This window comes from Ananas comosus, linkage group 11 (genome assembly GCF_001540865.1).
Source record: "Ananas comosus cultivar F153 linkage group 11, ASM154086v1, whole genome shotgun sequence".
Lineage (NCBI taxonomy): Eukaryota > Viridiplantae > Streptophyta > Magnoliopsida > Poales > Bromeliaceae > Ananas > Ananas comosus.
Window position 1 is genome coordinate 9,019,237 of NC_033631.1, and position 22,456 is coordinate 9,041,692.

Consider the following 22,456-nt stretch of genomic DNA (forward strand, 5'->3'; position numbering starts at 1 on the left):
ATCTTGCACGTAAAAAGTACTAGAATTTTCACACAGAGCAATACAAATTACCGCAAAGGGCATGCTTGTTTCGGTGGAAGTGGAGATAGATGAAATCATTTTCGGCCGTAATCGATTATTTCTGCTATTTATTTCACCATAATAAAAATACAATCGAAATTTGAATTACAAAAAACAGCGTAATTAACTTCGACCCACGATAAAACAAAATAAAAAATAATAATAATAATATAATAAGTGATGCTAGTTATATTTAAATATATTTAATTATGACATTAATTATTTTTTTATTTAATTTGCATATTTAAAATATAATAAATTTAATTAGTGAGGTTTTAGTATTTCTTTACTTAATTTATACATTTAAAATATAATAAAAATTAATTAGTTAAGTATTTAATATATTTTTTATTTTATAATTTTATTGTTGCATTATTATAATATATATATATATATATATATATATATATATATATATATAAAATTAGACTAATATACTATCTATAGTACCGGAGCTCCGGTACTATAGTGTTGTTTTCGATCTTAGAGCGTTCAAATCAACGATCTACACCATTAAATATAATTTAGGGTATATAAAGTTCTTAAGAATAAAATTTTAATTTTTTTCGATATTATTTACTTAGTAAATAAATTATGTCAAAATGGACGGTGAAAATTGAATACTTTTTAAAATTTGAGCACAAAACTTTTAAATTCAAGATAAAAAATGTTATCCTTAATCTATATAGTTTAAAATATTTTTTATCAAAATTTGAAAAAATTTAAATTTTTCTATACCGTTAAATTTCAAACTAGTCATAATAGCCATTGAAAATTAACAATTTTAAAATGATTTAATCATAAAGTAAACTATATCGAATAAATATAAAATTTTATTTCTAAAAATTTTAAATATCCNATCGGAGTATGGTGGCCACGACCGATTGGCCTCGAGCGGTGAGGGGGCCGTAGCCAGCTTCTCTGACGAGTTCAATCAGGTCGCGAATCATAAACACAAAACTCACCCACAATTATGAGAATGTTTTCACCGGTGAGGATGAGATGGGTCTTAAAATGCATTGACTGGTGAGGGATTTTGTTGGTGGTTAAGAATGCATTCTTCAGTTTTAATGAATGAAGAGCACTTTTTGGAATACATATTTTCTTGAGTAATTTTTTTTGTTCTTTCTCATTTTTATGATTGTTTGTCCAACAGTTTTCATGTTAATTTGTTGATTATGATTCAGAAGTAAATCATCTCGCACGTAAAAAGCACTAGAATTTTCACACAGAGCAACACAAATTACCGCAAAGGGCATGCTTGTTTCGGTAAAAGTAGAGAGAGATGAAATTGTTTTCGGCCCTAAACGATCATTTCCGTTATTTATTTCGCCGTAATAAAATACGATCGAAATTCAAATTACCGAAAACAACGTAATTAACTTCGGCCCACGATAAAACAAGATAACAAAAAAATAATAAAATAATATAATAAGTGATGCTAGTTATATTTAAATATATTTAATTATAATACTAATTTCTTTTTATTTAATTTGCATATTTAAAATATAATAAATTTAATTCGTGAGGTTTTAGTATCTTTACTTAATATATACATTTAAAATATAATAAAAATTAATTAGTTAAGCATTTAAATATTTTTTATTTTATAATCTTATTGTTGCATTATTATAATTTATTTATATATATATAATTAATTTAATTTAAAATTTTAATTATATAAAAATATAAATATATAATTTATTATTTATTAAATTATTTATTATTTATATATAAATCATAATTTTATATGAACGAAAAAAAACTTTACTTTCAAAACTACACTTCCACGGTTATGAAACAGATAGCAGGAGAGAAATAGCTTTTATCAAACTCCATTTCAACTCAAAATCTATTTAAATTCAATATCCAGTTTCGATGAAACAAATATGCAGCATCAAACACTACTACGAGTTCGACAAAACAGTAGAACAAAAGGCACAGGTAAGAGATTGGTATCACCTCCAGATCAGGAATTCGAGCTCCGAAAAAATTTCGGGTCAAACGCCGGTCGATCCGAAGCCTCCCTCGCCCCTCGCGGTGGAATCGAGATCGAGCACCTCCACGACCTCCGGCGTCATGATGCGCTCGATGATCAATTGAGCGATCCGGTCCCCGGCCTTCACTTGAAAATCCAAATCCGAGTGGTTGAACAGCAGGACGCCGACCGGGCCCCGGTAGTCCGCGTCGACCACCCCCGCCCCGACGTCGATCGCGTGCTTCCACGACAACCCGGATCTCGGAGCTGCGTCATCCAAAGCACAACCATATTATTATTTATGAGGCATTTTATCAAACATATAAAGCGCAACTCCTCGGAGGGCTCGAATAGCTCGAAAGAGAATGAAAGAACGGGGACTCACCGATGCGAGCGTAAGTCTCGACTGGGATCGAAATGCTGAGATCCGTAGCAACCAGAGCTCTTCCGCGAGCGGGCACGGTCGCCTCCACCGCACTGCAAAATGGGATCAGAGAAGTGTTTGCGAAAATTCCCAAATGGATAGAGAGGAGGGGGTTTGGGGGCACCTGGAGAGATCGTAGCCGGCGGAGAGGGCGGAGGCTCGGGAGGGCAAAATGGCGTTCTGGGACAGCTTCTTGACTCGCAGGAGCGGCTTTTCGGGGTCGCAGAAGCCGTTTTGGGACATGGTGGTGTGGGAGAGGGCGAGGGGGAGGGGACGGGGAGGAGAGAGAAGGGTGGTGGGTGGGTTTTGGCGGAGGTGGAGGAGGAGGGGGCGTTTTGACAGGGGGAGAACGCGCGGGAAAATCCCGGCGCCAATGGCTCTTCCCGCCATATTTTGAATAAGGTGCTGGTTGCGACTTGCGAATGGTTTTATCTCCTTGGGTGGTTAGTATGCATGCATTGCTTCGACGACAGTATGGGTTGCTCGTTTTTAGGGGCGAAACGCCGATAGTGTTGGGTGAACCTGGTCCACCATGTCATCCACAAAAAAATTTAATGCATAACACTTGCAGCCGATAGTGTTGGGTGAACCTGGTCCACCATGTCATTAAAAAAAAATTTAATGTATAACAGTTGCAACGTATGTTGGGTGAACCTGGTCCACCATGTCATTAAAAAAAAATTTAATGTATAACAGTTGCAACGTATCATCAATAACAAACCAATTACATCTCTTTTTTTTTAAAAAAAAATTATTAACAAAATTTTTTTATAATTATAATGGATCGGATAAATTTAAAAAAAATTATTTGATTGATTAAAAACGTCACATTACTAATATAACTCGTGTATTTTAGAATTTTTCCTTCATACACTATCCATATCTTTATCTCTATATATTCAATCTCATCTGTCCATTTTCTCAAAAACGTTATTTCTTCTATTAAAAAAAAAATATCTGCTCAAAAGTTATCATCTTGTACGCAAATATAAGATTTTTTTCAAAAAAACAAACTATAACATGAAATTATTATATTTTTCTTCATTAAATTCTTTTAAAAAAATAAATATATCTATCACATAGAATGCTTTCTCAAGATCTTGAGCGACACAGATAACGAAAAAAAAAAAGATAAAAGCAGAATTTTAGCCGAGGATATAGCTTACAAAATAGCAAACAAAATACAACAAGATTATTGTAAACAAGAGAGAGAACGAGAATAGAGAGCAAAAATACAATACATCAAAAGCTTAGAAGAACCAAAGAAAAATACATATTGGAGGAACTAATGAATTGATTAGCAAGATCGGATATGAGCGATTACTTCTCCGTTTATGATCTCCTCAGAAGAACATTTTCTCAGTTAGATGCCCAAACAGTCTCTGATGCCCTGCTCGAATTCGTCGAGCGCAGAGATGGTATCCGTCAATCCTTCTTTCAACTTCTCCCTGCAGTGTAAAGGGGAATTTAAGTACTTACTTTTGCGTCCTCAGCTCATTCTAGCACAAAAAAAAAGACAAACTAAGAAACCAACAATCAGCCCAAAAGTATGAATTTTGAGGGTCATGTCATTATACTAAGTTGTCGGACATGCTAAATTTTAGACCCTTATTTTCACAAATTACCTATTGATGTCCAATTATGTTCTTACGCTATGTTATATCTTGGACAGCAGTGGGATAAATCGAGTTATCCCCCCTATTCTGCTAAAGGCAAGCAGTTTGACAGGAAACAGTGCTCATCAAATCAGAGCACTCTAGGATAACTCCCGAACAAGAAGTTAGCTCCTGAACTAGTGTTTTACCTTACTTTATCCTTATTTATCACCATAATAATTGCAAAAACTTTTTGAAGCATAACGCAGATTTGCATACCTATCACTATCGAGCTGAAGGTTGCTTTGGTTGATAACACTCCCAATAGAGGAAAACAATCTGAATAGCAAGACAAAAATAGTAAAAACATAGATGAACATTTCGTTGAATAGGACTAGAAAGAATAGATCTACTTAAGGGATATATGGCCGTCAAATTTAGTCAAAATGAATGCCAACATAGACTCATTTGGCTTGGCTTCTGAAGTAGCATCTCTACTTTGAGAAGCAGCAGCACCCAGCCAATTGGAAAACCAAGAGTCTAGAGCGTGTTCTACAGGAAAGAGACGAAACAAGTTTTCAGATCGTAAAAGCACAAGCTCCAATTTTGGTCTTTAGTCTCTGCTGTAGTAAAGAGCACCTCAATTTCTTCCCACTACAGCAGCAGCTTTCATTCTAGGGCCTAGAAACTCATTTCAGCTTCCGATCATGGCAAAAGCGATTTTTGGTTGCCAAATGCCTAGCTACAGCTTCTTAAAGTAGAATAGGCAAGCCAAACACGCACTTAATACTAAACGAGGCTTACATGTTTTGCTTGACTTACTAACCAACCAACCAACCAACCACCTTTAAATTGCATTCTACTTTCATGAAGAGCCCAATCATTAGAAATAAGCTTGACTACTCAACAGCCAGGTCCCCTTAAATTCTAGTGGAGCTCCTAATATACCGACAAAAGGGAAAGCTTACTCATCAGGAGCATCCGAGGCGACTTTCTTACTTAACCCGCTAGCAGTNAAACTATATCGAATAAATATAAAATTTTATTTCTAAAAATTTTAAATATCCTAGATTAGTTTTAACGGTGTGGATCGTTGATTTGAATGCCCGAAGATCGAAAACAATACTATAGTACCGGAGCTCCGATACTATAGATAATATAATAGCCTAGCTCTCTCTCTCTCTCTCTCTCTCTCTCTCTCTATATATATAATTATTTTAATTTAGATTAAAATTTTAATTATATAAAAATATAAGTTTTTTATTTATTAAATTATTTAAATTATAATTTTATACAAAACTTCACTTCTACTGTTACGAAACAGACGGCGGAAGAAAAATAATTTTTATCAAACTCCATTTCAACTTAAAATCCATTTAAACTCAATATCCAGTGTTTCGATCAAACAAATATGCGGTATCGAACACTACTATGAGTTCAACAAAACAGTAGAACAAAACGCACAGATAAGAGATTGGTATCACCTCCGGATCAGGAATTCGAGCTCCGAAAAAATTTCGGGTCAAACGCCGGTCTATCCGAACCCTCCCTCGCCCCTCGCGGTGGAATCGAGATCGAGCACCTCCACCATCTCCGGCGTCATGATGCGCTCGATGATCAATTGAGCAATCCGGTCCCCGGCCTTCACTTGAAAATCCAAATCCGAGTGGTTGAACAGCAGGACGCCGACCAGGCCCCGGTAGTCCGCGTCGATCACCCCGGCCCCGACGTCGATCGCGTGCTTCCACGACAACCCGGATCTCGGAGCTGCGTCATCCAAAGCACACCATGTTATTTATGAGGCATTTTATCAAACGGGTATAAAGCACAACTTCTCACGCGGCTCGAATAGCTCGAAAGAGAATGAAAGAACGGGGACGCACCGATGCGAGCGTAAGTCTCGACCGGGATCGAAATGCTGAGATCCGTAGCAACCAGAGCTTTTCCGCGAGCGGGCACGGTCGCCTCCACCGCACTGCAAAATGGGATCAGAGAGGTGTTTGCGAAAATTCCCAAATGGATGGAGAGGAGGGGGTTTGGGGGCACCTGGAGAGATCGTAGCCGGCGGAGAGGGCGGAGGCTCGGGAGGGCAAAATGGCCTTCTGGGACAGCTTCTTGACTCTGAGGAGCGGCTTTTTGGGGTCGCAGAAGCCGTTTTGGGACATGGTGGTGTGGGAGAGGGCGAGGGGGAGGGGACGGAGACGAGAGAGAAGGGTGGTGGGTGGGTTTTGGCGGAGGAGGAGGGGGCGTTTTGACAGGGGGAGAACGCGCGGGAAAATCCCGGCGCCAATGGCTCTTCCCGCCATATTTTGAATAAGGTGCTGGTTGCGACTTGCGAATGGTTTTATCTCCTACGGTGGTTAGTATGCATGCATTGCTTCGACGGTATGGGTTGCTCGTTTTTTGGGGCGAATCCGCCATAGTGTTGGGTGAACCTGGTCCACCATGTCATTCACAAAAAAATTTACTATATCACACTTGCAGTACATCATCAATAACAAACCAATTACATCTCTTCTTTTTTAAAAAAATATAATAATCTTTTTTTTATAATTATAATGGATCAGATAAATTCAAAAAAAATTATTTGATTGGTTAAGAACTAATATAACTGGCGCATTATAGAAATTTTCCTGATACACTATCCATCTCTTTATCTCTATATTCAATCTCATCTGTCCATTTTCTCAAAAACATTATTTCTTCTAATAAAAAAAATAACATCTGCTCAAAAGTTATCATCTTGTACGAAAATATAAGATTTTTTTTAAAAAAACAATAACATGAAATTATTATATTTTTCTTCTTTAAATTCTTTTAAAAAAATAAATATATCTATGGCATTGAAAGCTTTTTTAAGATCTTGAGCGTCCGACCCGACACAGATAATGGATAAAAGATAAAAGCAGAGAATTTTAGCCGAGGATATAGCTTACAAAATAGCAAACAAAATACAACAAGATTATTGTAAACAAGAGAGAGAACGAGAATAGAGAGCAAAAATACAATACATCAAAAGCTTAGAAGAACCAAAGAAAAATACATATTGGAGGAACTAATGAATTGATTAGCAAGATCGGATATAAGCGATTACTTCTCTGTTTATGATCTCCTCAGAAGAACATTTTCTCAGTTAGATGCCCAAACAGTCTCTGATGCCCTGCTCGAATTCGTCGAGCGCAGAGATGGTATCCGTCAATCCTTCTTTCAACTTCTCCCTGCAGTGTAAAGGGGAATTTAAGTACTTACTTTTGCGTCCTCAGCTCATTCTAGCACAAAAAAAAAGACAAACTAAGAAACCAACAATCAGCCCAAAAGTATGAATTTTGAGGGTCATGTCATTATACTAAGTTGTCGGACATGCTAAATTTTAGACCCTTATTTTCACAAATTACCTATTGATGTCCAATTATGTTCTTACGCTATGTTATATCTTGGACAGCAGTGGGATAAATCGAGTTATCCCCCCTATTCTGCTAAAGGCAAGCAGTTTGACAGGAAACAGTGCTCGTCAAATCAGAGCACTCTAGGATAACTCCCGAACAAGAAGTTAGCTCCTGAACTAGTGTTTTACCTTACTTTATCCTTATTTATCACCATAATAATTGCAAAAACTTTTTGAAGCATAACGCAGATTTGCATACCTATCACTATCGAGCTGAAGGTTGCTTTGGTTGATAACACTCCCAATAGAGGAAAACAATCTGAATAGCAAGACAAAAATAGTAAAAACATAGATGAACATTTCGTTGAATAGGACTAGAAAGTATAGATCTACTTAAGGGATATATGGCCGTCAAATTTAGNGATTCACATTGAAGCTTCTAATCTGCCGCAGCATGAAGCTGTTTTCTGAGATATCTACTCAAAACAATACCATTGCAGAAGCCCCCAGCTGAGGCCTTGATGCCGATTTGGCATTACTAACGAATTAGCTCCTTCATCGGATGTTTGCCAAGCTAAATTTCTAGAGCTTCACATTGCGGCAAGAAACCAAAATGTGCTTATAGTCCTCAAGTGCTGAATCTGCAATACGAAGCTTCTGGTTTCTAGCTGCAGTGCGAAGCCGTTCGGGAGATTTGAGAGCCACTAGTACTTTGAAGAGATCGAGATAAAGAAAGAGACTCAAACCTCGACCCCTGTTTGAGACTGAAACGCAACCAGCGAATTCCTCTGCTCGGGCACGCAGTCCCTCGCCGCCGAATATAGTAGGCTGCGAACCTCTTTGGTTTTCTCCGCCGCTGAATCGGGTGCGGCCTCTGCCACCATTGGCAACAATCCAGGACATTCAAACTAACAACAATTCTAAAGTGCCGAAAATAACAGAAAAAAAAAAAAAAAAACACTAAATTTCTAATTGCAATTTGCTCCACAAAGCTTTGATTTTGTGCAAAATAATTCACTAATATCTAATTGCACTGAAGTGGATCATTTCATTGAGGAGACATCTTTTCCACCAAATTACATCTAAGTAGGTCGAATTCGAAAGATAATAAAAGAATTAGTGGGCGATTAAAAAGGGAAATCAAAAACTTGAAGCAATCGATGAGGACGAGAGATTTTACCGAGTAATTGATAGGCATTGCGTAGGGTCTGGCGCGAGGCGTCGATCGGCGCCAACACGTACTTCGCCGCCTTCTTCTTCTGCTCCCTCAGCCACTCCTTCGGCCCCGCTTCCGATCCCAAACCCAAAATCGAAATTCACGAATCCAAGTTCACGAATCACCGATCAAATTAATCAAATCCTGAGGAAGAAGAAGGAGAAGAAGAACGCGTACGGATTCCCAAGGAGATTGCGGCGACGGAGGAGGAGGAGGAGGCGGAGGTGATGAAGGGGGCGGCGGCGGTGGCGGAGCAAAGGAGGAGGAAGAGGCGGCGTGGCGCCGTGGGAACGGAGTGTGCGGCGGCACGCGGCGGAGGAGGCGGCGGAGCAGCCACGGAGCGGATTAGGGTTCCGACGTTCACGGTGGCCATTGTTATCGCGCGCGTGCGCTCTCTCTCTCTCTCTCTATGCAGACATTTTTTTTGGGGGGGATTTGGGCCGGGCTTTGTGTGTTGGGCACGGGGAGGTAGTGGGCCCGGATACGAAGAAGTCGTTACAGGCCTCGAAGTCGGCGCTGTGTTTTTCCCTACAGTGTATACGTTGCCGACTTTAGTTGGTTCTCACTATACGTAGCCCCCTAGCAATAGTATTTTACCGTTGTTTGAAGCAACCGCGGCTAGAATTCGGTATATGAGGAATTTGCGACTGATGTGAAATCTTTTCGAGTGGGCGTCAAGATTGAAAATTAACAGAGATAAATCCGAGCTATATTATTTAGGACGGACTGGGGGCAAAGTTGTGAGACTTGCGAGGTTGCTTGATTGCAAGGTTGGTACTCTTCCTACTACTTATCTGGGGCTCCCTCTCTCAGCTAAACCGCCCACAAAGGAGGTGTGGAGAGGGATTATTCAGAAATTGCAGCTTAGAATTGATGGCTGGCAGACCAAACTTCTTTCGAGAGGGGGTAGGCTCATTCTGGTCAATGCGGTGCTTACCAACCTATCACTCTATTATCTGTCTGTGTTTAAGACACCTAGTTGGGTGATCAAGCGTATTGAAGCATTGCGTCGAGATTTTTTCTGGAGTGGCCAAAGCAATTACCCTGGCAAGGGGTGCCTGGTTGCATGGAAGAACGTTTGTCGGAGCAAAAAGGCAGGGGGACTAGGCATTCTAGATGTAGCTGTCATGAATAAGGCGCTTCTCGTCAAATGGTGGTGGCGTTTTCATACTGCACCTCACTTGTCGTGGATTAATATTATCCGGGCCGTATTTTACCGTAGAAGAAGGCCACTATGGGAGGGGAGAGGATTCAGGCCTTCTTCATACTGGTGGAAAGGGGTTTTAACCACTAAAGATATCTTCAAATGGGGGAGTATCTATAATCTGGGCAGTGGAAGATTGGTCGATTTTTGGCAAGACAGATGGTGTGGGGCTACCACACTTCAAGCGTCCTTTCCGGAGGTGTACACGCAGTTGGATTGCAAACCAATTTTGGTCAGGGATTGTGTTGGCAGCGTTGACTGGAATTGGAATAAGATCCTGGGAGATGAGGGTTCAGCACCACCGAGCTTGTGCCCCACCCTTTTGGAACTCAAAGAGAGAGTTACTAGCTGTACTATGGGGCATGGGGAGGACAGGATAGGCTGGAGATGGGGCAGCAATGATATTTTCTCAGTCCAATCAACATATCAAATGCTGAATGACAGGGGCACGAGGGATGGATGGGGCAACTTGATTTGAAAACTCCGAATTCCACTTAAGATCAAAGTGTTCTGTTGGCTTGTTCTCAAGAAACGAACACCTACGGTTGACATTCTGAGCAAGAGAGGATGGACTGGAGATTTGGCTTGTGCGCTATGTGGGGCCTTTGACGAGTCGGTGGATCATCTGTTCACCCAATGCGTATTTACCAAATTTATCATGGCCTTGGGACTCGACGACGTTCAGCCGAAGGACCTGGGTGATGATGTTCATGTTGTCTGGAATAGGTGGAAGGGACGATACGGTGCACTTAATAGAAGGAGCGGACTAGCTGATTTAGCGGCATGCTGGTGGACCATCTGGAAGGTCCGAAACAACCTAATCTTTCGTAACGTACAGATGAACTTGAATTCGATGGTGCATATGCTCAAACAGCTGATTGATTCTTAGAAGGACGCTCTATGACTTCTTTTTTTTTTTTTTCCTCTCTCTCACANAAAAAAACTTTTTTTTTTGTCGGGGTTATGCTTTTAGAAAAAAAGGTTTTTTTTTTTTTTTTGATTGGTTAAAAGAACCATGTTATTAGAATCTTTTTCAACCAAGTTTGTTTGCCATTTTATGATGACGATCCCCCGATGCTTCTACATGTGTTGCTTGGTTGATTTCAGTATAAAAAGAAATTCATAGAAAAAGTTTTCCATCGGTTTTGTTCCGAGCAAAAACTAGTGTTTTTGAGAAAAGATCTTACCAAATTTCATGGAACTTTGTGTTTTCTTTTTTCGATTTTGTAAGAAAACAAAAATACCAATTTTTTATAAAATTTGAATGCGAAAGTTTCAGAAAAATTAATTTTAGAAGTCAAAGTTTAAATTCTATTAAAAACTTGGAGCACGAGTGCGAGTACACAGAACCGACCGAAAATTCTATAAAAGGTTTTTTTTTTTTGGTCCTTATTTATAAAATCATGAGGAATTATACGCTCATCATTAATCACACACGGTATTAAAATCTGAATGGGAAAAAACCAACTACGTAGGCATTTATTCATGCTTAACACAAACTAACAAACAAGGAAAAAAAGAGTACGTAGCACACGCCAAAAGTACATATATGGCAAGAGTAACATATATATAACTCTAACAAGACGACTTCCGAAATCAATAGATTGAGCTAGATATGACATACATGCACAGCCATGTACATGCATCGATAACATATAACTCAAACAAGACGACTTTCAAAATCTATACATAGAGCTAGATAAGACATATATGCACAGCCATGTACATGCATCGATAACATATAACTCAAACAAGACGACTTCCGAAATCTATAGATAGAGCTAGATATGACATACATGCACAGCCATGCATGGACATGCATCGACGTGTTGTGATTAACGTACGTTTGCTTTCGACTTGAGGACGGCGTAAGCCCCCGCCGGCAGAGCTACCAGCGGGACCAAGAACATGACTGCCACAGCGGCGCCCTTGGCGAACTCGACGGCACCTCTACCACCGCAGCCGCCATCTTCGCCCGCATCGTCACTGCCGCCTCTGCCACTCGGGCGAGAGAGGCGGAGTAGGAGGAGGCGGAGGAGGAGGATGGCGAGGAAGAGGAGGATGGTGAGAAAGAGGGCGGCGTAGGCGACGGAGAGGGCGCTGGGAAGGGACTTTGCTATGGGGTAGTAGGTGGTGCTCCCCACAGTCACCGTCGCCGTTATCGCACCCCCCACGGTTTTAAGGGCGTCGGCTTCTGCTGCTGCTCCACCGACGCTACCGGCTCTACCGACACCTGTATCGTCCTCCTCTTCCTCCGCTACCGGCACCTCCACCACCACTACCGGCACCTTCGTCTCCTCCTCCTCCCCCTCCTTCAGCTCCTCCACCGCAACACCTCCGTCTCCTCCGCCTCCTTGTCCCTCTACTCCTACAAATCCACCTCCTCCCCCTCCTCCTCCCTCACCACCACCAACAAATACTCCCCCTCTACCTTCTCCTGTCACATTCATTGGCACTCGATCGCCTTCTTAACGGATATATATATATATATACCTGGAAAAAAAAATACAGATTGGATTGAAAGATAGATTGATTGAATTGAAAGAAAAATAAGGGAAAATAAAGAAAAAAATAAAAAAGGTGAAATCGGAGGAGGATCGACGAGCCCCATAATAACAACAAGGAGGTAATTAATTATGTGAACTGAAAAAAATTACCAAATATTGAAAAAGAAGAAAAGAAATAAAAAGAAGCGAAATTGGGGGAGGATCGACGCGGGCTCTCACCTTGCTATTCTATCACCTACGCCCTCGTCGATGCGGTCAGGGAGTGTGGGAAGCGAAGCTCTTTATTTATAGGAGAGAGAGTGGGGAGGAGGGGTGTGTTCCAAAAAATCGGGGTGTAATTGTAACTTTGTCCGGTGAGTCCCACTTTCCTTTTTTTTTTTTTATTTTTTATTCTCACTCTCTCTCTCTCTCCCAGTATATATATATTTATATATATTATATATTCTGGGTGGGGGGAGCGGGGTGTGTTCCAAAAATCGGGGTGCAATTATACAATCCATGCTATTATAAAAAAAAAAGAGGTTTATAATTTTCTTTTCTTTCGTTTTAACACTAATGACCGGGGAAGCTTCCTCGCTCACCTCCGAGATATATATATATNCTGCACTCAGCCTCGTGGACTGTGTGGAGTGGGAGGTCCACGGTGGACCAGTCGCTCCACTGCCCCTTTTTGTGTGTGTGTGTTGTGTGTGTGTGTGTGTATATATATATATATATATATATATATATAATTTTATTAATAAATTGTATAACAGCTTATTAGTAATTAAATTTAATATGAAAATTTAAAGTTTTGATACTTTCAAATTTTAAAATTTTAAAATTTTAAATTTTAAATTCTAAAATCTAAATTTTAATTTTAACTTATAATATTCATAATTTTAATTTTAAATTCTAAATTATAATAATTAATTAATTTTATTAATAATACGCATAATAAATCACGTAATAAAATCTAACTTGATAGATACAATTTAAATCACGTAAAATATTGATTTTTCTAAATCAATATTAATTAATTTTAAATCACGTAAATTTTAATTAATTTTATTAAGCAATTTCAATTAATTTTATTTTTCTTCTATTTATTGATTTTTTTTTTATTATTTTGATAGATTTATCTCAAATCTTTTTCATATGTATCTTTATAAAATAAATTATTATATAAATTTACTTTGTGCATATATCAATTTTAATAACTTTTATTTAAATAGATTTAACTATTAAATTATTTTTATATAATATTTATTTAATTAATAATTAAATTTATAAAACTATATAAAAATATTTAAAAAAATAAAATTTATTATAAAAATATTTTTATATCCGCAGCATCGCGCGGGTATGTCACTAGTTAGAAAAAATTTTTTGGTCATCAATATCAATGCTAAATAATTAAATCTAACAATAATTATTAAATAATACTCTTAAATATATTAATTAGTATGATTTAAATATATATATTGCGAAGCAAATATTATAACATTTAGCAATAATTAAGTACTGCTAATTTATTACATTTAGCATTATTTTTTATAAAATATTAAAAACTTCAACGGCATTTACTAATTTATGCTGTTAATTTATTCTATTTTTTAATATTAATAATAAATTATTTGTTAAATTATTAAATATAACGGTACTTATCAAACTTTAGAGGAAGTGTTGATCGAAGGGTGAGCTCATTTTAAAGAAGTGCATACCTCCCTAAATTTGTAAAATTTTTAAAAATAACCTTATTATCAAACTTTAGGAGAAAGTGTTGACGAAAGGGCGGAGCTCGCTGTAAAAGACGTGTATGCCGTCCCAAATTTGTAAAATTTTTAAAATTAACCTCATAATTACGTCTTTTTGTATTTTGATTTGTAAAAAAAAAAATAATTTTTCATCGTACTTATTTGGTTGAAAGAAAAAGATGAATAACAAGCTATTTATATTATTATTTTTATTATGTTTATTATATATTATTTATATATAATAGTAATAATAATATATATTTGGAAACTAAGTACATGCAAAATTATAATATATATTATACATATTATTTTATACATTACACACATCATAATTAAAATAATGTTGGTGGAGATCATACATAACAATATATATATATATATATATATATATATATATATAGAGTAAGGCTATTATGCTTCTGGAAGCATGGAGCCTTCCGTGCTTCCAGGTTATTTTCAATGTTGCAATTTTTGAATCATCGATCGGCTCCGTTAAACTTGATTTAGAGTATTTGAAGTACTTAGAAAATAAATTTTATGATTTTTCGATATCATTTGCCTAGTAATCGAAAGGGCTCAAAATCAATAATTTTAAAGGCCGTGGTGAGCCGTTTGCAAGTTTAACGGTGTAGAAATATCCAAATCACGTGAAAATTTGATAGAAAATTTTTTATACTATATAAAATAAGATCAATATCTTTGATCTAAAATTTTAATGTCATATTATCATGTTTTGTAAGATTTTTATTTTCAGCCGTTGATTTTGAGCCCCTTAGTTTACTAGACAAATGATATCGAAAAATTGCAAAATTTATTTTCTAGGTTTTTCGAATACTCTAGATCAAGTTTAACGGAGCCGATCGACGATTCGAAAGTCGCAACATCAAAAACGACCTGGAAGCACGGAAGGCTCCGTACTTCCATAGCATAGTAGCCTCACTCTCTCTCTCTCTTTCTTTATATATATATATATATATAGAGTTGAGCTAAAATGCTATCGATAGCAAACGGGCTCCGTTGCCACCCATTTATTTTCGATGATAGAGCCTCTAAATCGACGATCGGCATCGTTGAACATGATCTATACCACTTGAAGCATGTAGAAATCAAATTTCATAATTTTTTGATATTGTTTTATTGTCCATCAAGTGGACACAAAATGAACTGCTGAAAATAAATATTCTTTAAAAAGTGATGATAGGAATCTTATAATCAAGATCGAGATTATAAATCTTGTTTTAAATAGTTTAAAAAATTTTCTAACCAAAATTCAATTGATTTGAATATTTTTACACCGTTAAATGAGAATATGCCTCATATCGACTATTAAAATTATAAATTTTGAAAGTTTTTGATCATTAGGTTAATAATATCGAAACGATTTAAAATTTGGTTTCTAAATACTTCAAGAGGTATAGATCATATTCAACGGTGCCGATCGTCAATTTGGAGGCTTCATCATCGAAAACAAATGGGTGGCAACAAAGCCCGTTTGCTACCGATAATATTCTAACTCAACTCTCTCTCTTTCTCTCTCTCTCTCTCTCTCTCTCTCTCTCTCTCTCNAATGTAGTTAATTATCATAATTATCCTTTAAGCTCTTAAAAATTTTAAAAATTTATTGTTTCCCATTAGTTGACAAGTTAAATTTGACTTTTTCTCACTTATAAAAATCATTCTACCTTTAGAAAATATCTCCTAAAATACTTGTATTGTTATTTTTTATTTATAGGCTCTCATTTTATTTTTTTATTTTAGTTTATATGTATTATTTTTGAATTACTGGGAGATATTCTTTGATAATTAAAACATATATCCATCTCCATACTATTATAAAAAAAAAAAAAGAGGTTTATAATTTTTTTTTCCTTTTGTTTTCACATTTGCCACTATTCTATAATAAAATGACAATCGCCTCCTGTAACATTTAACCGTTGGTTGTTTAATGAAAAATTAGTTAAGGAACCGAAGCTGCAGAGAGATGTTATTATAGTTAATTGTCATAAAATTTATCACTTAAAATGATGATAGATTATTATAGTATAATTAAGATGAATCTAATCTACATATTTAATTATTTAATAACATTTTATAATACCTAAGGTCTTTTCTTTTTTATAAGCATTTGAATAAACATAAGAAAACAAATAAATAACATTTCTAATTACGAGAATAGATTACTATGTTATAGTTAAGATGGGCCTCTATATGCATAAACATTTAATAAAATTTTACGTTTAATTTCTTTTCTTTCTAATACATATAAAATATTATAAATTTATACACTTTTTTCTTATTAAAAAGGGACGGTGAGATGAGCATTTCCAAGCAACGTGGCGCCCATTCGAAGCATCCCCAAAAAGACACTATATCCATACAACTTTGGGAAAATTTCATGCATTTTCTAGAGACTAAAATTTCATCAATAGCCCTCTAAAAGTTAAAATATTATAGATACTCTTCTGAATTTCATACATAATCATATATACTCCTTCTCATAACCTTCCGTTAAAAAGTACCATTATATATATTAAATGTGTCATAGTATAGGAAAGTAGGCTATTTAAAATGTCTTTATAAACTTTTTTTTTTTTTTTTCATTGGGACTTAGACTTCTAATATTTTTGGAAGGTAAAAATGAAAAAAACCTGTGCAACTATAGGTCTTTTTGAAATGCCCCCTCAACTTTTATTCTTTTTGCCCAGATCTCCTTATCTTTAATTTTTAAAAATTAAACAATTTTAATTAAAAAATTATGAATTTTATCAAATTCATTGGTGATCTTGCCAAATTTAATATTGCTTACTTTTTAGTAAATACCACTAAACCAATTAGTAGTTAATAACTAATAAATTTATTTAATTTGATAAAATTAATAATGAATAAATATGAAAAATCATGTTAAAATAAATAGAGGTTAAAGGGGGTGTCAACAAAAACAAAAATTGAAGTTGAGGGGTCTAATATCAAAATCCCTATAGTTGAGGGGGTCTCCATACATTTTACCAATTAAAATTAAATTATTTTAGTTATTTTCGCTGAAAAGTTGTGTTAATTTAATACATTTCTTTTTTTGGCACTAAATCTCTAAATTTTAAAAAACTAAAAGTTAAGGAGTTTTATTAAGGAAATTATTTCAAAATAGCATATAGTTGAGGAATCTCCACTATATTTTTCAAGTAGTATCAAATAATTAAGGGTAAATTCGTTATTTTATTACTTAACCTCTTATTTAATTTGAAAAAATTGACTGTAAGGATATTTATGATAATTTTTTATATTTTAAAAGGTATGCGTAATATTTTAAATTTTGTAGGAATATTCGTGAAATTTATAAATTTGAAAGGGATATTGATAAAATTGCTACTACAAGTTTTGCCCAGGAGGCTAGAATGTTCGATTGACGCCGAAGTGTTGACCGAAGGGGGGAACTCGCTTTAAAAAATTACGTTAAAACCTCAGGGAAAAGTGTTGACGTGTACAAAAATCGTAGGAGTCAATTTTTTCGTACCCTTCTAATTATCTAATTTTATAAGCATTTAACTAAAAATTTAAATATCATGTATATCTTTTCAAATTTGAAAATTTTTTTAAAAATAAGCTTACAATCAAGTTTTCATACAAATTAAAGTTAATTAGTATTTAAATTTCAACTTTACCCCTCTAATATTTCAAAATTAATAAACTCTATCTAGACTAAAAATTTAGTAAAATTCAATTGATTTTAGTTTTACATTTTTTATTTTAATTAAAAATAAATATTTCTATTTGAAATAAATTGTAGTTAAATTTAATTTTATTTTGCTTCATTGTTAATTTAACTACAATTTATTCCAAATAGAAATATTTACTTTTAATTGAAATAAATAATTTTTTAAAATTAAAATTAATTGAATTTTACTTAGTTAATTTTGAAATATAATAAAAGATATTTATGAAATAAAATAATTGATCATTGAATAGATAAGAGGGCATAAAGTTGGAATTTAAATATTAATTAGCTTTAATTTAGTTAGAAACTTGGTTGTAGGGTTATTTTTGGAAGTTTTTCAAAAATATTTTGCTGCATATAGAGGATAGATTCAAACTTCGGAAACTACACATGTGACCAAATTCTTGTCCAGCTATGTGATCCAAAATGTTGCCCCGGGGGAGGGCGTTCTTTCTCAATCAGGTTGTCCTACTGATCGGGGAAAGCCCTTTCTTGGGTCTGACCTTTATCCAATATCTTCTTTTCCACTAAGCCAAAAAGAGACTAAGTGCGAGCGTGCAAATGGAAAAATTCTAGAATTCAACGGATATATTAGTGACGTGGCGTAACAAACCAATCAAATTAATTTTTTTAAGAATATATGTCTCATCATTATTGTAAAAAAATATTTTTATTGTACTTTTGTTTGAAAAAAATGAATGTAATTGACTTGTTATTAATAACGTGGTGCAAGTGTGACAGTGTAGAATTCCTCGTGCGGATGGGGACGCGTGGCACGTGGCATGAAAAGGAAAGGAAAAGAATTAGAGTACCGTCGCAAAAGGTGTGAGACGTTCCCACAACTTTTGTCCGCGTGTGCACCATTTCTAGAATCTAGGAAACGACGGGAGATTATTATTAAAATAATATTGGTGGAGATCCATAACAAACAAAAATATTTGTGCACCCCATGCACTGATGCATCCATGAATCCGTGCACCGTGCCTCAAAAATTACCAATTTATTTCATACTTTTAATTTGACTCCCCATATTTTAAATTTAAAAAACAAACTGCTATATACAAAACGGTATAGAGTAAGATTTNGGGGTGTATTATAGTGGTCTTATTGACATAAGAGATGTCATTTATAGTGGTCTTATTGACATAAGAGATGTCATTTATAGTCTTGTAGATGCCGTACCCTCAGGTATAAATCGAGTCCCATTTCTTTGGTTTGGGGGGGTGTGACGCGGAAGTGTTTACCAACTGGGTTTCGCTCGTGCTAATTAATTATGTTAATTATGGATACAACTTGTGACACGGCGCCAATCCTGATAATCCTTACATTTTCATCAAATTTTTATTCTGAGGGCACAATTTTCTTTGGGCTGTTGAGATGGAAAGGGGTTGCCATTTTTCGCCCATCCGAATAATTCTTAAACTATTATGTTTGGGGACTAAGTTTTATCAAATTTTTGTTCCTCCCGGCACAAAAAGGTAATTTTAGTTTTTGGGGCACAAAAGTTGTATGGACTGTTGAGATGGATACACCTTGCCACGTGACATCGATCCGAATAATCCTCGAATTATTATGTTTGTGTATTATGTACGTTAGGTAGTTGTCTCCTAAAATATTTTTATTTTTATTATTATTTTTATTTATAGGCTCTTATTTTATTTTTTAATTTTATTTTTTATGTATTATTTTGAACTATTGGGAGATATTTTTTGATAATTAAAACATATATCCATATCCATACTATTATAAAAAAATATATAGTTTTGTAATTTTGTTTAATGAAAAATCTAACAACCGACGGATAGTTTTATTTTTTAAAAAAATTTGATATTATATGATAATTTTAAGCTATTAGATCTCCTTTCAGTCCCACAGATAATAAACAGACTCTTCGTCACAATTTTTTTTTTCTTAATTATTCTTCACGTATATACTAAATTCCACATTTCATATTATTCAAAAAAATCTCTATAATCTCCACAATTTTTTATCAAGATATTTCATTGATAAATCAAACCTCCAGCTCGCTTTCTCAACCTAAAAAATTTTGAAAAAAATTGTTTCCACCTAAAAGAAATTAAATTTCTACAAAAAATGCATGTGCAGTTGCGTATTTTTTTGCTTTCATCCTATCCCTCCGTTCCACAAGCGGTCCCTCTTATTGTCATAAAAATTCCGTCGCGTTTGAAGCCGTCTCTACATATTCTTTTTTTTTTTTTGAGAGAGAGAGATAGATAGCATGCTATCCGCTTCATTTATTTCATTTAGAAATAAACTTAGCTAAAAATGTGAATCAACTAGAATTCGAATTTGGGACCTCGGATATCAACCATCAAGCTCTTTGCTATTTGCTCTAGGGACAGTTGGTCTGTCTCTACATATTCATCCTCTCTTATTATCATTTTCTTGCTCTACGTTTCCATCTGCTCGGTCTCTTGACGGTCTCGGCAAGTTTCACTAGCGAAATATGAAAATCTCGGCGACTCCGGCAAGCCCGCTTTTAACCGCCTCTTCATGTGCCTTTCTTTCTTCAATTTCGGTGATATGTAATATTTCCATATTAACTTTCATCTCTATATATAAAACTGATTGTCCCTAATACAAGTAGTAAAAAATTTGCTGATTGACATCTGAAGTTTTAAATTCAAATTTTAGTTGATTCATATTTTTAACTAAATTTGAATGCTAGTTGATTCATATTTTCAGCTAAGTTTATTTCTAAATAGAATAGATAGCATATTAGCTATCTCTCTTTCAAAAAAAAAAAAAAAAAACCCTACCTATATACTATGTTAAAATGATTTTGTGCCAAAAGATAGAAAGTAGAAGAAAAATGGTTAGAAAAAGGTTCGAATGCATATGGACTAATTGGGGAATCTGGAGTAGGTAGAACAGTACGTACTCGTCATGAAATTGAGCGACAATATTGCCAAAGCTCATAGAGGCATACATGTATTCGGCGGAGTAGGAAAACTTAATCATGAAGGAAATATATTTTTTGAGGCCTATAACAGTGATTGACCCAACTTGAAGCATGCCCCTCTCTCTCTCTCTCTCTCTCTCTCTCTCTTTCTCTTTCGAAATAATACTATATATATTAATACTATATATTATTAATTATATATATATATATTTATTAAATTATATTAAAATAAGTCTTAAATATAATTTTAATTTTAATTTCATGTAATTAATATATATATTATAAAACTTTATATTTTTTTGTTATTATTATTTAAATACCAATTATCTTCAAATAATAAACAATTATTAAAATTTTATAAAAGATTTTGCAAAAATGTTGGGTTAAATTGGTGTTTAATGCTAAAAATATTTTTTAAATTTATAATTAAAGAAAAAATTACCTTCTTTTCATGAAAAAAAAAAATAAATTTACTTGAAAAAAAAACTGTCTAAGAAATAAAAAAAAAAAAATATGGTGGCACGACAGTCCGGCCGGTCCTTGCTGGCTGGCAAGAGCCGGACGGCTACTAGTTATGAGTAAACAGGCCGGTCTGGTCCGGGCCGGACGATTAAATAACCGGGTCGGGCCTGGCGCCGACCTGTAGCCCGAATCGCGGTCCCATAATGTCGGACGTGCCAGCCCCGGCTACGTGGTCACATTTTACATCCTACCACAGTTCATTTACAGATTTTCTTCCAAAAATTTAAAAGAAAAGATTAGGAGTCGAACATACGACCTTTCTTACTTAGGAAACAGACGCTCATGCTTTTGTCTAGGGTGGAAAGTAGCCGAGGCTCGAGCGAGCTGTACCTCGGCCTGCAAATTCTGCGCTATGAATTAATTTCGGAGATCCAAATTTAAGCTCAGCCTTGGATTTAAATTAATTCGCAGCGTGAGCTCGATGCTGATGCCTATTTCAAGTCGAACGAGCTCGAGCCCTAAAAGGCCCGCGTTGAAGTTCTCAACATTATACGATCTAATAGTTTTACATTTGTAATAGAACCATTGATTTATAATTTTAATACAAAAATATGCTTCTAATATTCAAAGTACAAAAATAATTATATGGAAATATAGTTATTAGTAATATGGGAAAAAGAATAATTTATGAGATTGATACTAGTTTGCAGTCTCACATGTCTTTTCTTCGCTATCAATCTATATATTATTCATTTATTTTAGTTTATGCAGAGTCAAAATAAATAAGATTATTATAATTTAATATTGTGATTAAACTATCTATCATATTATACTAAATTAAAATTTATCATACGAATAAAAATTTCTTTACTTTAAAAATATTCTGATATATTTTTTACACAGCATAAATTTAATAGTAGGTAGGTAACGGCGGCATATGATGCTTAATTGTAACTTAAAAAGTGCTTACGGCTTGCCACTTAGGTGTGAGAGACAGAAAAAGAGAAGAAAGATGAGAAACTATATGAATAAGCTTTGAAGAATGACGTCTCTAGTTGAAAAAAGAAAGACAAGAAAAAAAAGAAAAAAAGAAATATAAATATTAATAAATTTTGATTTTTTATTTGGTCTATTGGGTTTGTTTTTATGGGCAATAATATTGCCCATTTAACTAACTCAGATTTTCACTCACGCATATATAAATAAAATATATTATATTATATATTTTTAATTATATATATATATGATATATAT

The 22,456-nt window shown here is 34.8% G+C and overlaps 3 protein-coding genes across 4 annotated transcripts; all 3 read right to left on the bottom strand.

The window, feature by feature from the left end:
- On the bottom strand, window positions 1,900–2,902 carry LOC109717055 (deoxyuridine 5'-triphosphate nucleotidohydrolase-like). Its single transcript, XM_020242716.1, has 3 exons — window positions 2,587–2,902; window positions 2,424–2,515; window positions 1,900–2,305 (listed from the first exon to the last, which is right to left on the bottom strand). The coding sequence occupies exons 1-3, from the start codon at window positions 2,850–2,852 to the stop codon at window positions 2,061–2,063; spliced, it is 603 nt and encodes a 200-aa protein (XP_020098305.1). The 5' UTR covers window positions 2,853–2,902; the 3' UTR covers window positions 1,900–2,060.
- Window positions 5,417–6,486, bottom strand: LOC109717056 (deoxyuridine 5'-triphosphate nucleotidohydrolase-like). The gene is made up of 3 exons (XM_020242717.1): window positions 6,104–6,486; window positions 5,941–6,032; window positions 5,417–5,824 (listed from the first exon to the last, which is right to left on the bottom strand). Exons 1-3 carry the CDS (start codon window positions 6,361–6,363, stop codon window positions 5,592–5,594), a joined length of 585 nt encoding a protein of 194 aa, XP_020098306.1. The 5' UTR covers window positions 6,364–6,486; the 3' UTR covers window positions 5,417–5,591.
- Window positions 7,906–20,886, bottom strand: LOC109717624. Of its 2 annotated transcripts, XM_020243484.1 has the most exons (4): window positions 20,856–20,886; window positions 8,836–9,051; window positions 8,623–8,730; window positions 7,906–8,316 (listed from the first exon to the last, which is right to left on the bottom strand). In XM_020243484.1, exons 2-4 carry the CDS (start codon window positions 9,029–9,031, stop codon window positions 8,183–8,185), a joined length of 438 nt encoding a protein of 145 aa, XP_020099073.1. In that variant the 5' UTR covers window positions 9,032–9,051; window positions 20,856–20,886; the 3' UTR covers window positions 7,906–8,182. The 2 variants fall into 2 exon arrangements, with proteins under 2 accessions (XP_020099073.1, XP_020099072.1); XM_020243483.1 differs by lacking the exon at window positions 20,856–20,886 and having other exon boundaries at window positions 8,836–9,078.